At 49.2% G+C, this 17,240-nt stretch overlaps 1 protein-coding gene and 1 gene segment (V, D, J or C); both read right to left on the bottom strand.

The window, feature by feature from the left end:
- Positions 1–5,263, bottom strand: part of LOC128583442 (leucine-rich repeat-containing protein 37A2-like) — a 47,020-nt gene extending 41,757 nt beyond the window's left edge. Inside the window, exons 1-3 of the mRNA XM_053587626.1 lie at positions 5,072–5,263; positions 4,343–4,363; positions 3,306–3,616 (exon numbers count right to left, since the gene is read on the bottom strand). Of these exons, the coding sequence (XP_053443601.1) occupies positions 3,306–3,616; positions 4,343–4,363; positions 5,072–5,263 (524 nt within the window). The remainder of the gene's footprint in view (positions 1–3,305; positions 3,617–4,342; positions 4,364–5,071) is intronic.
- Positions 1–17,240, bottom strand: part of LOC128584904 (probable non-functional immunoglobulin lambda variable 1-50) — a 685,263-nt gene that overhangs the window by 446,871 nt on the left and 221,152 nt on the right.

Below are 17,240 nucleotides of genomic sequence, written 5' to 3'. Positions count from 1 at the left end.
GGAAGCAAAATACAATTTTAATGCAATCCCTATTAAAGCTCCACTATCATACTTTAAAGATCTTGAAAAAATAATACTTCATTTTATATGGGATCAGAAAAAACCTCGAATAGCCAAGACATTACTCAGAAATAAAAACACAGCAGGAGGAATCACTCTACCAGACCTGAGACTTTACTATAAATCGATAGTGATCAAAACAGCATGGTACTGGCACAAAAGCAGAGAAGTAGATGTCTGGAACAGAATAGAGAACCAAGAGATGAATCCAGCTACTTACCGTTATTTGATGTTTGACAAGCCAATTAAAAACATTCAGCGGGGAAAAGACTCCCTATTTAACAAATGGTGCTGGGTGAACTGGCTGGCAACCTGTAGAAGACTGAAACTGGACCCACACCTTTCACCATTAACTAAGATAGATTCTCACTGGATTAAAGATTTAAACTTAAGACATGAAACTATAAAAATACTAGAAGAGAGTGCAGGGAAAACCCATGAAGAAATAAAAAATAATAAATTATCATATATCATATATATACATGCACACATATACATATACACATATATACACACATGTATTTCCATGACTTTTTTTAAAAAAGTGTAAATATATCCATGAATGACATGTTTGAAAGCAAACTGTTAAATGCCTTACAATCAGTTTCAGCTCTGTGGATAACTTTAAATCTTTACCTTTAACACTGTTCCCTATTCCTCAGCAACAAATTTTTTTTTTGAGGCAGTATCTCACTATGTTGCCCTGGGTAGAGTGCTGTGGCATCACAGCTCACAGCAACCTCAAACTCTTGGCTCTTGGGTTTAAGCAATTCTCTTGCCTTAGCCTCCCGTGTAGCTGCGGCTACAGGCACCCATAACAATGCCTGGCTATTTTTTGGTTGCAGTTATCATTGTTGTTTAGCTGGCCCGGGTCGGAATCGAACCTGCCAGCCCGGGTGTATGTGACCAGGGCCCTACTCACTGAGCTACAGGCGCCGCCCCTCAGCAATAATTTTACCTATTTACTTTATAGGTGTATTTTTCCCAGTTGGGGGCAGGGGTAGAAATAAGACAGTCGTCTGCCTAATGCACATTTCCATTTAACCAGAAGCTTTCTGGTTGTTTAATGCTCAGAAATTTAAAAAAAATGCCCAAACTGATCTTCTCTCCCTCAAATTGGCTCTGACTGCTGCACTTGTTATATACCACCATCATTATCTTTTTTTTTATTATTAAATCATAGCTGTGTACATTAATGCGATCATGGGGCACCATACACTGCTTTTATAGACCGTTTGACACATTTTCATCACACTGGTCAACATAGCCTTCCTGGCATTTTCTTAGTTATTGTGTTAAGACATTTACATTCTACATTTACTAAGTTTCACATATACCCTTGTAAGACACAACGCAGGTGTAATCCCACCAATCACCCTCCCTCTGCCCAACTCCCCCCTCCCTTTCCCCCTTCCCTCTATTCTTGGGTTATAGCTTTCATGTGAAAGCCATAAATTAGTTTCATAGTAGGGCTGAGTACATTGGATACTTTTTCTTCCATTCTTGAGATACTTTACTAAGAAGAATATTTTCCAGCTCCATCCATGTAAACATGAAAGAGGTAAAGTCTCCATCTTTCTTTAAGGCTGCATAGTATTCCACCCCCATCATTATCTTCATCATGCAGGACAGAAACCATGGAGTCACATTTGATTTCTCCCTTCCCTATACACGTCCTCTCCCAACTCATTATTTGGTCACTAAATCCTGTCCTTCCTTTGTAGTATCCCCAGGACTTTATTCCCACTTCTATCACAAGCACTCAGCTTTAGTCCTTTCTCACTTTACTTCTAAATTTTGCTAGACAAGCTTTCCATTTGGTCTCCCTGAGTTAAGCTTCCCCCTCTAGAGCATGCTATGTATGGATTCTAAAATAATCCTTTTGTCTTTTTTTTTTTTTTTTTTTTTTTGTAGAGACAGAGTCTCACTTTATGGCCCTTGGTAGAGTGCCGTGGCCTCACGCAGCTCACAGCAACCTCCAACTCCTGGGCTTAAGCGATTCTCTTGCCTCAGCCTCCCGTGTAGCTGGGACTACAGGCGCCCGCCACAATGCCCGGCTATTTTTTGGTTGCAGTTTGGCCGGGGCCGGGTTTGAACCCGCCACCCTCGGTATATGGGGCCGGCGCCTTACCGACTGAGGCACAGGCGCTTAATCATTTCTTTCTCTTGCTTAAAAACTTTCCATGGCTCTCCATACCTCATTGCTTATAACTTTCAAACTCCCATATCTGATGTTCAAGGTTTTTCATAATCACGTTTTCCACTGCTTCCTAACCCAATTCTTGGAAGCAAGACTGGTCTTCTAAATCCCCATCATTCCTGCAGCCATGCCGTTGCCTAGGCTTTACTCCCAATGTTTCTCTTTAACAGATTATAGATGCTTTTTAAGCCCCAGACAAAGTTTCAGCTTATCCAGGGAGCTTTCCCTGACCTCCATACCTCAATGATTATAGATTCTGGTGAATTACAGCATCTATGGTCTCTATATCTCTTTAGTACTTAATTATAAACCACCTCCCTTTTGATGCCTATTTCTTTTCTTCCTTCCTATCATTTTCATATTCTAGAGATAATGTCATACTCTTCCCTGAGTTGGGCACAAAATGGGCACTACATACAGGAAACCAGGTACAAAGATGAGGCCTGGACATAATTAAGGGACTGAATAATGATAATAATAGTTAACATTCATATATATGCTAGGCACTGATACACATGTAAGTATTACATGTACTCCCACCCCTAAATCTCACAACAATCCTATGAAATGGTAAGTATCACAATCCCCATATTAAAGATGAGGAAATTGAGCCACAGAGTGGAATGACTTGCCCAAGGTCACAAAACTAATAAATGACAGACCTGGGTTGTTGTGTTTTTTTTTGGCCGGGGCTGGCTTTGAACTTGCCACCCTTGGTATATGAGGTTGGCACCCTACTCCTTGAGCCACAGGTGCCACCCAGAGGAATATGCTTCTGTGAAGAGAGTGAAGCAAACTCAGAAGAGAAGAGGTAAGCAATGATATGATGGGACTAAAGAGAAATGGATAAAGAAGTAAAGAGTAATCACAGGTAAAGGTTTGGAGAAGGGGCACAATAGTACAAAGGAGAATGAGGATAAGGAAAATCTGACAAGTAAAAGGTAAAAGCAGAAAGTCAACCAATGAAGAAAGCCCACAAGTGTCTCAAGGAAAAGGCTGCCATGTGAGGCAGGATGCAGAGAACGAATGAGGATAAGTGACTTACAAGACGGTGAAGGTGCCATTATAGGCTTCAGGCTCCTGCACAGGCACTCGGCGGAGTCTCTTCTCTGGGCTGAGACCAACACACGACAGTGTCTCATCTCTGCAGGTACAGAGCTCACATATGCTGGTGTTCATGTCGGTGTTGATATTGGCAATCTCTTGTTCCATGTTGTAATTTGGCAACGAATTTTGAGTTACGGTAATGTCCGAGTCGGATATTTGAATTGTAACTTCAGTCGGGATTGGAGGCTGAGTCTGAATCTGGTCTGGATGGGGAGCTGCCATCCTCTCCAGAGCCACAGGATGTTCAACCTCTGATGTAGTTGCTAAAGTTACAACAAATTCCAGGCTCAAAGGTAAAACTGTGATCGTGACACCAGGGGATGTTGTATGCTGGGCTTGATCCTGACCCGGTGTTGGAACTGTTATTTCATAATAGGCTGGAGCTACTACATCCCTTGGTACCTCTAGAGGTTGAGTTGGAGTCTCTTGCATGGTTGGAGAAGGTTTAACCTCTCTAGTTTGTTCTGAAGTCATGGTAAGTTCCTGGTCCAAAAGCTTAACTGTGACCTCAGCTGGGTTTGTCTGCCGAGTCTCCATCTGGTCTAGATGTGGAAGTGTCACATCAAGATGCTGAAGTGTCACCTCAGGATGCGGAACTGTGACTTCAGGATGTGGAAGTGTCGCCGCAATCTCAAGATGTGGAAGTGTCACCTCAGGATGCGAAAGTGTCACCTCAGGATGCGAAAGTGTCACCTCAGGATGAGGAAGTGTCACCTCAGGATGCAGAAGTGTCACCTCAGGATGCGGAAGTGTCACCTCAGGATGCGGAAGTGTCACCTCAGGATGTGGAAGTGTCACCTCAGGATGCTCTGAAGAAGAAGCTGTGCTTGTTAGGACTGTAGAAGGTTCAGCCTCTGTAGTGGACACTGGAGTTATGGAAAGCCCCGTAACTATGGGCGATGTTGAATGCTGAGCTTCACCCTGATCTGGTGTTGAAAGTGTCACCTCTTGATATACTGGGGGTCGAATTACAACTTCCTTAGGTGGCTCTGGAGGCTGAGTTGGGGTCTCTGGCATGTTTGGAGGTTTAACCTCCATGGTGTGTTCTGGAGTTACAGTAGATTCCTGGTCCAAAGGTTTAGTTGTGACCTCGGTCAGGTTTGGCTGCCAAGTCTGAATTTGGTCTGGATGTGGAGGCGTCACCTCAGGAAGCTTTAAAGAAGGAGCAGTACTTATCTGAGCTGTAGAAGGTTCAACCTCTGTAGTGGACACTGGTGTTATGAGAAGAAGCCTCAGTTCCAAATTTTTACCTGTGGCACTGGGAGATGTTGAATATTGAGCTTGATCCTGACCTTGGTTTGGAGGTGTCACCTCTTGATATACTGGTAGTTGTACTACAAGTTCCTTAGGTGGCTCTGGAGGCTGAGTTGGGGTCGTCTGCACAGTTAGAGAAGGTTCAACCTCTGTATTGGACCCTGGAGGTGAGGTTGGTTCCACAACATAAGATGGAACTGGACCTTCAGTCACTTTTGTATTCTGAACCTGAACCTGGTTGGGAAGTGGAAAGGTCACCTCAGGGAGCTTAGGAGGAGGTGGAGACTCCTTCAGGGTTATGGGATGTTCGACTTCCACAGTGGGTTCTGTAGTTATGGAAAATACTGGGCCTAAAGTCGGAAGTGTGATAATGGGTAATGCTGGAGGCTGAGCTTGATCCTGACTTTGTGTTGGAAGTGTCACCTCTATGTGCACTGGGGGTTGAGCTACAACTTCCTTAGGTGGCTCTGGAGGTTGAGATGTGGTTTCCTGCATGATTGGAGAAAGTTCAATGTCCGTAGTGGGTTCTGGAGTTATGGAAAGCTCCAGGTCCACAGGCTGAAGTGGATTTGGATTTTGAGGCTGAACCTGATTGGGATGTGCAAGTGTCACCTCAGGGAGCCTTGGAGGAACTGTAGTCATTGGAGCTGTAGAATATTCAGCCTCCACAGTGGGTTCTGGAGTTACAGTAATTCCCAGGTCCAAAGATTGAAATGTTTCGCTGGGTGATGTTGGATACTGAGCTTGATCCTGACCTTGTGTTGGAACTGTCACCTCCTGATATATTACAGTTTGAGCTACAATTTCCTTAGGTTGCTCTGGAGGTTGAGGTGGGGTGTCTTGCATGAATGAAGAATGTTCAACCTCTGTAATGGGTTCTGGAGTTACAGTAAGACCCAGGTCCGCAGACCGAAGTGGGACACTGAGCAATGCTGGATAGTGAGCTTGATCCTGACCTGGTGTTGGAACTGTCACCTCCTGATATATTACAGTTTGAGCTACAACAACTTCCTTTGGTGGCTCTGGAGGTTGAGGTGGAGTCTCTTGCATGAATGACGAATGCTCAACCTCTGTAGTAGGTTCTGGAGTTACAGTAAGTCCCAGGTCCCCAGATTGAAGTGGGACACTGGGCAATGCTAGATAGTGAGCTTGATCCTGACCTGGTGTCATAACTGTCACCTCCTGATATATTTGGGGTTGACCTACAATAACTTCCTTCGGTGGCTCTGGAGGTTGAGGTGGGGTCTCCTGTATGAATGAAGAATGTTCAACCTCTGTAGTAGGTTCTGGAGTTACAGTAAGCCCCATGTCCGCAGACCGAAGTGGGACACTGGGCAATGCTGGATAGTGAGCTTGATCCTGACCTGGTGTTATGACTGTCACCTCCTGATACAGTTGGGATTGAGCCACAACTTCCTTAGGTAGCTCTGGAGGTTGAGGTGGCGTGCATGAATGAAGAATGTTCAACCCCTGTAGTGACTTCTGGAGTTACGGTAATCCCCAGGTCCAAAGGTTGAAGTGTGACCCTGGGCAATGCTGGATAGTGAGCTTGATCTAGACCTGGTGTTGGAACCATCATCTCATAATTCATTGGAGATTGAGCCATAACCTCCTTAGGGAGCTCTAGAGGCTGAGCTGGAGACTCCTGCTCTGTTGGAAAAGGTCTGACTTCTTCAGTGGACTTCGGAGGACGACCTAAGGCTTCCTGATGGCTCCCAGATGGTCCAACTTCCTTAAGGGGCTCTGGTGGCTCAGCTGGAGCCTCCTGTTGGACTGAAGAAAGTTCTAGCTCCTTAGGGGGATCTGGAGTCTGAGCCACAGCCTCTTGCTGGACTAGAGAAGATGCAAATACTTCAGGGGGATCTGGAGGTAGGGAAAGGGGATCAGACTGGGTTGGCAAAAATTCACCCTGTTCAGTGGGAACTGCAGGCAGAGTGGCATCTTCCCACTGCGTTGAGGAAGATTCGCCTTTAGAAGTGGGCTCTGTAGATACAGTAACCTCCAAATCCACATGTTTAACTGTGGTGGCAGGCAATGTTGAAAGACTTCTGAAAATTGTAGACAGATCTAGAGGTGAAAATACCTCATCTGACAATGACTGTTCAGCCATTGTAGAGAATCCTGGAGGCTTAGGTGTGTGGAACAGTGAAGGTTCAACACTCACAGTGGGTTGTTGAGAAATTGGTGATATTCCTTGCTGGCCTGAAGATGGTTCCTCAGGAAGCTCCTCAGGCTGAGTTGGGACTCCTTGATGGAGTGGAGAATGTTCATCCTTTCCAGGGAAATTTGGCTGCTGTTGGCCTTTCAAAGGTTCAAACTACTGAGGGGGCACTGGAGCCTCCAGTTGGGATGAAATGTCAACCTCATTAGTGACTCCTGGAGTCGGGGTAACCACATGATCTGAAGGTTCAACCTCTTCAGAAGGTTCTAGACACAGAGGTGGGGGCTCTTGCTGGGTTACAGAAGGTTCCATATCACTGATTGGCACTGAGAGCTGATCTATAGCCTCTGCAGTAGGCTCTCCTGATATGGTGACCTGCACATCTGCAGGCCTAACATTGTCATTGGGCAAGTTTGAATGTTGAGTTTGATGGTGCTCTGGAGGTGAAACTGTTACTTCATGATGTTCTGGAGATAGGGTTGATTGCTCCTGCTGGGTTAGAGAAGTTTCTACCTGCTTGGGATACTCTGGAGGTGAAGCCTCTGGCTGGGTTTGAGAAGATTCAGCCACACTGGTATGCTCTGAAGTTATGGTAACCTCCACATCTGGAGGTTTAATGGTCACCTCATGATTTGGTGAAGTGTGAGCTATACTTTCCATAGGGGGTTCTGGAGCTTGAGCTGTGGACACCTGCTGGATTTGAGAAGGTTCAAGCTCCCCAGGAGACACAAAAGGCTGAGGTGGCTGCTCCTGCTCACTGAGGGAAGGTGCACCCTCCCCAGGAAAGCCTGGAGACTCGGCTGAAGTCTCTTCCTGGGTGGCAGAAGGTTTCACCTCCTCAGGATGCTCTGGAGGCTGAGTTGGGGTCTCCTGCTGGGTTGAAGAAGATTCAGCCTCTTTGGTAGGCTCTGAAGTTAAGGCTCTGACCTCCACATTTGAAGGTCTAACTATAACATTGGGGAAGTAATAATGATGAGCTTGATTCTCACCTGGAGTTTGAACTGTCACCTCATGATTAGGTGGAGTTTGAGCTATATTCTCCATGGTGGTCTCTGGAGCTTGAGTTGTGGCCTCCTGCTGGGCTGTAGAAGATTCAGCCACACTGGTAGGCTCTGAAGTTATGGTAACCGCCTCATGATTAGGTGGAGTTTGATCTATACTCTCCATAGGGGACTCTGTAGCTTGGGCTGTGAACTCCTGCTGGATTTGAGAAGTTTCAATCTCTCCAGGAGACACAAAAGGCTGAGGTGGCTGTTCCTGCTCACTGGGGGGAGGTCCAGGCTCCACAGGGAAGCCTAGAGACTCAGCTGGGGTCCCCTCCTGGGTGGCAGAAGGTTTAACCTGAGGATGCTCTGGGGGCTGAGTTGGGGTCTCCTGCTGGGTTAAAGAAGATTCAGCCTCTTTGGTAGGCTCTGAAGTTATGGTAACCTCCACATCTGGAGGTTTAACTGTAACATTGGGCAAGTAATAAAGATGAGGTTGATCCTCACCTAGAGGTTGAACTGTCACCTCATGATTAGGTGGAGTTTGAGCTATATTCTCCATTGGGGACTCTGGAGCTTGAGCTGTGACCTCCTGCTGGATTCGAGAAGGTTCAGTCTCCCCAGGAGACACAAAAGGCTGAGGTGGCTGCTCCTGCTCACTGGGGTAAGGCTCAGCCTCCCCAGGAAAGCTTGGGGACTCAGTTGGGGTCTCCTCCTGGATGGCAGGTGGTTTCACCTCCTCAGGATGCTCTGGAGGCTGAGTTGGAGTCTCCTGCTGGCTGAAGAAGATTCCGCCTCCATTACAGGCTCTGAAGTTATGGTAACCTCTACATCCGGAAGTTTACCTGTCACCTCATGATTAGGTAGAGTTTGAGTTATACTCTCCATAGGGGACCCTGGAGTTTGAACTGTGGCCTCCTGCTGTATTTGAGAAGGTTCAATCTCCCCCGGAGACACAAAAGGCTGAGGTGGCTGCTCTTCCTCACTGGGGGAAGGTCTACCCTCTACAGGAAAGCCTAGAGACTCAGTTGGGGTCTCCTCCTGGGTGGCAGAAGGTTTCACCTCCTCAGGATGCTCTGGAGGCTGAGTTGAGTTCTCCTCCTGGGTAGCAGAAGGTTTCACCTCCTCAGGATGCTCAGGAGGCTGATTTGGGTTCTCCTCCTGGGTGGCAGAAGGTTTCACCTCCTCAGGATGTTCTGGAGGCTGAGTTGGGGTCTCCTGCTGGGTTAAAGAAGATTCCGCCTCTTTGTTAGGCTCTGAAGTTATGGTAACCTCCACATCTGGAGGTTTAACTTTAACATTGGGCAAGTAATAAAGATGAGGTTGATCCTCACCTAGAGGTTGAACTGTCACCTCATGATTAGGTGGAGTTTGAGCTATATTCTCCATTGGGGACTCTGGAGCTTGAGCTGTGACCTCCTGCTGGATTAGAGAAGGTTCAGTCTCCCCAGGAGACACAAAAGGCTGAGGTGGCTGCTCCTGCTCACTGGGGGAAGGCTTAGCCTCCCCAGGGAAGCTTGGGGACTCAGTTGGGGTCTCCTCCTGGATGGCAGGTGGTTTCACCTCCTCAGGATGCTCTGCAGGCTGAGTTGCAGTCTCTTGATGGGCTGAAGAAGATTCAGCCTCCGTCACAGGCTCTGAAGTTATGGAAACCTCCACATCCTGAGGTTTACTTGTCACCTCATGATTAGGTAGAGTTTGAGCTGTACTCTCCATAGGGGACTCTGGAGTTTGAACTGTGGCTTCCTGCTGTATTTGAGAAGGTTCAATCTCCCCCGTAGACACAAAAGGCTGAGGTGTCTGCTCTTCCTCACTGGGGCAAAGTCTAGCCTCTGTTGGAAAGCCTGGAGACTCAGTTGGGGTCTGTTTCTGGGTGGCAGATGGTTTTGCCTCCTCAGGATGTTCTAGAGGCTGAGATGGTGTCTCCTCCTCCTGGGTGGCAGAAGGTTTCACATCCTCAGGATGCTCTGGAGGCTTAGTTGGGTTCTCGTCCTGGGTGCCAGAAGGTTTTGCCCCCTCAGGATGCTCTGGAGACTGAGTTGGGGTCTTCTTCTGGGTTAAAGAAGATTCAGCCTCTTTATTAGGCTCTGAAGTTATGGTAACAACCACATCTGGAGGTTTAACTGTAATATTGGGCAAGTTATAAAGATGAGGTTGATCCTCACCTGGAAGATGAACTGTCACCTCATGATTAGGTGGAGTTTGAGCTATATTCTCCATCGGGGACTCGGGAGCTTGAGCTGCTACCTCCTGCTGCATTTGAGAAGGTTCAGTTTCCCCAGGAGACACAAAGGGCTGAGGTGACTGCTCCTGCTCACTGGGGGAAGGCTCAGCCTTCCCAGGAATGCTTGGGGACTCAGTTGGGGTCTCCTTCTGTATGGCAGGTGGTTTCACCTCCTCAGGATGCTCTGGAGGCTGAGTTGGAGTCTCTTGATGGGCTGAAGAAGATTCAGCCTCCATCACAGGCTCTGAACTTATGGAAACCTCCACATCCAGAGGTTTACCTGTTACCTCATGATTAGGTAGAGTTTGAGTTATACTCTCCATAGGGTCCTCTGGAGTTTGAACTGTGGCCTCCTGCTGTATTTGAGAAGGTTCAATCTCCCCCGAAGACATAAAAGCCTGAGGTGTTTCCTATTCCTCACTGGGGCAAGGTCCAGCCTCTGCAGGAAAGCCTGGAGACTCAGTTGGGGTCTCCCCCTGTGTGGCAGAATATTTCCCCTGCTCAGGATGCTCTGGAGGCTGAATTGGGTTCTCCTCCTCGGTGGCAGAAGGTTTTGCCTCCTCAGGATGCTCTGGAGGCTGAGTTGGGGTCTCCTCCTGGGTTAAAGAAGATTCGGCCTCTTTGGTAGGCTCTGAAGTTATGGTAACCTCCACATCTGGAGGTTTAACTGTAACACTGGGCAAGTAATAAAGATGAGGTTGATCCTCATCTGGAGGTGGAACTGTCACCTCATGATTAGGTGGAGTTTGAGCTATATTCTCCATCGGGGACTCTGGAGTTTGAGCTGTGACCTCCTTCTGGATTTGAGAAGGTTCAGTCTCCCCAGGAGACACAAAAGATTGAGGTGTTTTCCCCTGCTCACTGGGGGAAGGCTCAGCCTCCCCAAGAAAGCATGGGCACTCAGTTGGGGTCTCCTCCTGGATGGCTCGTGGTTTCACCTCCTCAGGATGCTCTGGAGGCTGAGTTGGAGTCTCCTGCTGGGCTGAAGAAGATTCAGCCTCCGTCACAGGCTCTGAAGTTATGGAAACCTCCACATCCGGAGGTTTACCTGTCACCTCATGATTGGGTAGAGTTTGAGCTATACTCTCCATAGGGGACACTGGAGTTTGAACTGTAGCCTCCTGCTGTATTTGAGAAGGGTCAATCTCCCCCGGAGACAAAAAAGGCTGAGGTGCCTGCTCTTCCTCACTGGGGCAAGGTCCAGCCTCTGCAGGAAAGCCTGGAGACTCAGTTGGAGTCTCTTCCTGGTTGGCAGAAGGTTTCGCCTCCTCAGGATGTTCTAGAGGCTGAGTTGACTTCTCCTCCTGGGTGGCAGAAGGTTTCACCTCCTCAGGATGCTCTGGAGGCTGAGTTGGATTCTCCTCCTTGGTGGCAGAAGGTTTCACCTCCTCAGGATGCTGTTCAGGCGGAATTGGGTTCTCCTCCTGGGTGGCAGAAGGTTTTGCCTCCTCAGGATGCTCTGGAGGCTGAGTTGGGGTCTCCTGCTGGGTTAAAGAAGATTCGGCCTCTTTGGTAGGCTCTGAAGTTATGGTAACCTCCACATCTGGAGGTTTAACTGTAACATTGGGCAAGTAATAAGGATGAGGTTGATCCTCACCTAGAGGTTGAACTGTCACCTCATGATTAGGTGGAGTTTGAGCTATATTCTCCATTGGGGACTCTGGAGCTTGACCTGCGACCTCCTGCTGGATTTGAGAAGGTTCAGTCTCCCCAGGAGACACACAAGGCTGAGGTGGCTGCTCCTGCTCACTGAGGGATGGCTCAGCCTCCCCACAAAACCATCGGCACTCAGTTTGTGTCTCCTCCTGGACGGCAGGTGTTTCACCTCCTCAGGACGCTCTGGAGGCTGAGTTGGAGTCTCCTGCTGGGCTGAAGAAGATTCAGCCTCCGTCACAGGCTCTGAAGTTCTGGAAAACTCCACATCCGGAGGTTTACCTGTAACCTCATGATTATTTAGAATTTGAGCTACATAATCCATAGGGGACTCTGGAGTTTGAACTGTGTCCTCCTGCTGTATTTCAGAAGGGTCAATCTCCCCCGGAGACACAAAAGGCTGAGGTGGCTGCTCTTCCTCACTGGGGCAAGGTCCAGCCTCTGCAGGAAAGCCTGGAGACTCAGTTGGGGTCTCTTCCTGGGTGGCAGAAAGTTTAGCCTCCTCAGGATGTTCTAGAGGCTGAGCTGGGGTCTCCTCCTGGGTGGCAGAATGTTTCACCTCCTCAGCATGCTCCGGAGGCTGAGTTGGGTTCTCCTCCTGGGTGGCAGAAGTTTTCACCTGCTCAGGATCCTCTGGAGGCTTAGTTGGGTTCTCCTCCTGTGTGGCAGAAGGTTTTACCTCCACAAGATGCTCTGGAGCCTGAGTTGGGTTCTCCTCCTGCGTGCCAGAAGGTGTTCCCTCCTCATTATGCTCTGGAGGCTGAGTTGGGGTCTCCTGCTGGGTTAAAGAAGATTCAGCCTCTTTGTTATGCTCTGAAGTTATGGTAACCTCCACATCTGGAGGTTCAACTGTAACATTGGGCAAGTAATAAAGATGAGGTTGATCCTCACCTGGAGGTTGAAATATCACCTCATGATTAAGTGGAGTTTGAGCTATATTCTCCATGGGGGACTCTGGAGCTTGAGCTGTGACCTCCTGCTGGATTTGAGAAGGTTCAGTCTCCCCAGGAGACACAAAAGGCTGAGGTGGCTGCTCCTGCTCACTGGGGGAAGGCTCAGCCTCCCCACAAAAGCATGGGGACTCAGTTGTGGTCTCCTCCTGGATGGCAGGTGGTTTCACGTCCTCAGGATGCTCTGCAGGCTGAGTTGGAGTCTCTAGAGTGGCTGAAGAAGATTCAGCCTCCGTCACAGGCTCTGAAGTTATGGAAACCTCCACATCCGGATGTTTACCTGTTAACTTATGACTAGGTAGAGTTTGAGATATACTCTCCATACGGGACTCTGGAGTTTGAGGTGTAGCCTCCTGCTGTATTTGAGAAGGTTCAATATCCCCCGGAGACACAAAAGGCTGAGGTGGCTGCTCTTCCTCACTGTGGGAAGGTCCAGCCTCTGCAGGAATTCTTGAAGACTCAGTTGGGGTCTGCTCGTGGGTGGCAGAAAGTTTCACCTCCACAGCATCATCTGCAGGCTGAATTGGGTTCTCCTCCTGGGTGGCAGAATGTTTTGCCTCCTCAGGATGCTCTGGATTCTGAGATGGGGTCTCCTGCTGGGTTAAAGAAGATTCGTCCTCTATGGTAGGCAATGAAGTTATGGTAACGTCCACATGTGGAGGTTTAACTGTAACATTGGGCAAGTAATAAAGATGAGGTTGATCCTCACCTGGAGGTGGAACTGTCACCTGATGATCAGGTGGAGTTTGAGCTATATTCTCCATCGGGGACTCTGGAGCTTGAGCTGTGACCTCCTGCTGGATTTGAGAAGGTTCAGTCTCCCCAGGAGACACAAAAGCCTGAGGTCGCTGCTCCTGCTCACTGGGGGAAGGCTCAGCCTCCCCACAAAAGCATGGGCACTCAGTTTGGGTCTCCTCCTGGATGGCAGGTGGTTTCACCTCCTCAGGATGCTCTGGAGGCTGAGTTGGAGTCTCCCGATGGGCTGAAGAAGATTCAGCTTCCGTCACAGGCTCTGAAGTTATGGAAACTTGCACATCCGGAGGTTTACCTGTCACCTCATGATTAGGTAGAGTTTGAGCTATATTCTCCATAGGGGACTCTGGAGTTTGAACTGTGGCCTCCTGCTGTATTTTAGAAGAGTCAATCTCTCCTGGAGACACAAAAGGCTGAGGTGGCTGCTCTTCCTCACTGGGGCAAGGTCCAGCCCCTGCAGGAAAGCCTGGAGACTCAGTTGGGGTCTCTTCCTGGTTGGCAGAACGTTTCACCTCCTCAGGATGCTCTGGAGACTGAGTTGGGGTCTCCTCCTGGGTGGCAGAAGGTTTCACCTCCCCAGGATGCTCTGGAGGCTGAATTGGGTTCTCCTCCTTGGTGGCAGAAGGTTTTGCCTCCTCAGGATGCTCTGAAGACTGAATTGGGGTCTCCTCCTGGGTTAAAGAACTTTCGGCCTCTTTGGTAGGCTCTGAAGTTATGGTAACCTCCACATCTGGAGGTTTAACTGTAACACTGGGCAAGTAATAAAGATGAGGTTGATCCTCATCTGGAGGTGGAACTGTCACCTCATGATTAGGTGGAGTTTGAGCTATATTCTCCATGGGGGAATCTGGAGCTTGACCTGTTACCTCCTGCTGCATTGGAGAATGTTCAGTCTCCCCTGGAGACACAAAAGGCTGAGGTAGCTGCTCCTGCTCAATGGGGGAAGGCTCAGCCTCCCCACAAAAGCATGGGCACTCCGCTGGGGTCTCCTCCTGGATGGCAGGTGGTTTCACCTCCTCAGGATGCTCTGCAGGCTGAGTTGAAGTCTCTTGATGGGCTGAAGAAGATTCAGCCTCCGTCACAGGCTCTGAACTTATGGAAATCTCCACATCCGGACGTTTACATGTTACCTCATGATTAGGTAGAGTTTGAGTTATACTCTCCATAGGGTCCTCTGGAGTTTGAACTGTGGCCTCCTGCTGTATTTGAGAAGGTTCAATCTCCCCCGAAGACATAAAAGCCTGAGGTGTTTCCTATTCCTCACTGGGGCAAGGTCCAGCCTCTGCAGGAAAGCCTGGAGACTCAGTTGGGGTCTCCTCCTGTGTGGCAGAATGTTTCCCCTGCTCAGGATGCTCTGGAGGCTGAGTTGGGGTCTCCTCCTGGATGGCAGGTGGTTTCACCTCCTCAGGATGCCCTGGAGGCTGAGTTAGACTCTCCTGCTGGGCTGAAGGAGATTCAGCCTCCATCACAGGCTCCGAAGATTCTGGAAACCTCTACATTCGGAGGTTTACCTGTCACCTCATGATTATTTAGAGTTTGAGCTATACAATCCATAGGCACTCTGGAGTTTGAATTGTGTCCTCCTGCTGTATGTCAGAAGGGTCAATCTCCCCCAGAGACACAAAAGGCTGAGGTGGCTGCTCTTCCTCACTGGGGCAAGGTCCAGCCTCTGCAGGAAAGCCTGGAGATTCAGTTGGGGTCTCTTCCTGGGTGGCAGAAAGTTTCGCCTCCTCAGGATGTTCTAGAGGCTGAGCTGGGGTCTCCTCCTGGGTGGCAGAATGTTTCACCTCCTCAGAATGCTGTGGAGGCTGAGTTCGGTTCTCCTCCAGGGTGGCAGAAGTTTGCACCTCCTCAGGATGCTCTGGAGGCTGAGTTGGAGTCTCTTGATGGGCTGATGAAGATTCAGCCTCCGTCACAGGCTCTGAAGTTATGGAAACCTCCACACCCGGAGGTTTACCTGTTAACGCATGATTAGGTAGAGTTTGAGATATACTCTCCATAGGGGACTCTGGAGTTTGAAGTGTAGCCTCCTCCTGTATTTGAGAAGGTTCAAACTCCCTCGGAGACACAAAAGGCTGAGGTGGCTGCTCTTCCTCACTGGGGCAACATCCAGCCTCTACAGGAAAGCCTGGAGACTCAGTTGGGGTCACTTCCTGGGTGGCAGAAAGTTTCGCCTCCTCAGGATGTTCTAGAGGCTGAGTTGAGGTCTCCTCTTGGGTGGCAGAAGGTTTCGCCTCATCAGCATGCTCTGGAGGCTGGGTTTGTGTCTCCTCCTGGGTGGCAGATGGTTTCACTTCCTCAGGATGCTCTGGAGGCTGAATTGGGTTCTCCTCCTCGGTGGCAGAAGGTTTTGCCTCCTCAGGATTCTCTGGAGGCTTAGTTGGGGTCTCCTGCTTGGTTAAAGAAGATTCGGCCTCTTTGGGAAGCTCTGAAGTTATGGTAACCTCCACATCTGGAGGTTTAACTGTAACATTGGGCAAGTAATAAAGATGAGGTTGATCCTCACCTGGAGGTGGAACTGTCACCTCATGATTAGGTGGAGTTTGAGCTATATTCTCCATCGGGGACTCTGGAGCTTGAGCTGTGACCTCCTGCTGGATTTGAGAAAGTTCAGTCTCCCCAGGAGACACAAAAGGCTGAGGTGGCTGCTCCTGCTCACTGGGGGAAGGCTTAGCCTCCCCACAAAAGCATGGGCACTCAGTTGGGTTCTCCTCCTGGATGGCAGGTGGTTTCACCTCCTCAGGATGCTCTGGAGGCTGAGTTGGAGTCTCCTGCTGGGCTGAAGAAGATTCATCCTCCGTCACAGGCTCTGAAGTTATGGAAACCTCCACATCGGAGGTTTACATGTCACCTCATGATTAGGTAGAGTTTGAGCTATACTCTCCATAGGGGACTCTGGAGTTTGAACTGTGGTCTCCTGCTGTATTTGAGAAGGGTCAATCTCCCCCGGATACACAGAAGGCTGAGGTGGCTTCTCTTCCTCACTGGGGCAAGTTCCAGCCTCTGCAGGAAAGCCTGGAGACTCAGTTGGAGTCTCTTCCTGGTTGGCAGAAGGTTTCGCCTCCTCAGGATGTTCTAGAGGCTGAGTTGGGGTCTCCTCCTGGGTGGCAGAAGGTTTCACTTCCTCAGGATGCTCTGGAGGCCGAGTTGGGTTCTCCTCCTGGGTGGCAGAAGGTTGTGCCTCCTCAGTATGCTCTGGAGGCTGAGTTGGGGTCTCCTGCTGGGTTAAAGAAGATTCGGCCTCTTTGGTAGGCTCTGAAGTTATGGTAACCTCCACATCTGGAGGTTTAACTTTAACATTGGGCAAGTAATAAAGATGAGGTTGATCCTCACCTGGAGGTGGAACTGTCACCTCATGATTAGGTGGAGTTTGAGCTATATTCTCCATCGGGGACTCTGGAGCTTGAGCTGTGACCTCCTGCTGGATTTGAGAAAGTTCAGTCTCCCCAGGAGACACAAAAGGCTGAGGTGGCTGCTCCTGCTCACTGGGGGAAGGCTCAGCCTCCCCACAAAAGCATGGGCACTCAGTTGGGTTCTCCTCCTGGATGGCAGGTGGTTTCACCTCCTCAGGATGCTCTGGAGGCTGAGTTGGAGTCTCCTGCTGGGCTGAAGAAGATTCAGCCTCCGTCACAGGCTCTGAAGTTATGGAAACCTCCACATCCAGAGGTTTACCTGTCACCTCATGATTAGGTAGAGTTTGAGCTATATTCTCCATAGGGGACTCTGGAGTTTGAACTGTGGCCTCCTGCTGTATTTGAGAAGGGTCGATCTCCCCCGTAGACACAAAAGGCTGACGTGCCTGCTCTTCCTCACTGGGGCAAGGTCCAGCCTCTGCAGGAATTCTTGGAGACTCAGTTGGGGTCTTTTCCTGGGTGGCAGAAGGTTTCACCTCCTC

This window comes from Nycticebus coucang, chromosome 4, assembly GCF_027406575.1.
Source record: "Nycticebus coucang isolate mNycCou1 chromosome 4, mNycCou1.pri, whole genome shotgun sequence".
Classification (NCBI taxonomy): domain Eukaryota; kingdom Metazoa; phylum Chordata; class Mammalia; order Primates; family Lorisidae; genus Nycticebus; species Nycticebus coucang.
Note: the sequence above shows the minus strand (reverse complement) of the source record. Positions and strands in the feature narration are given on the sequence as shown.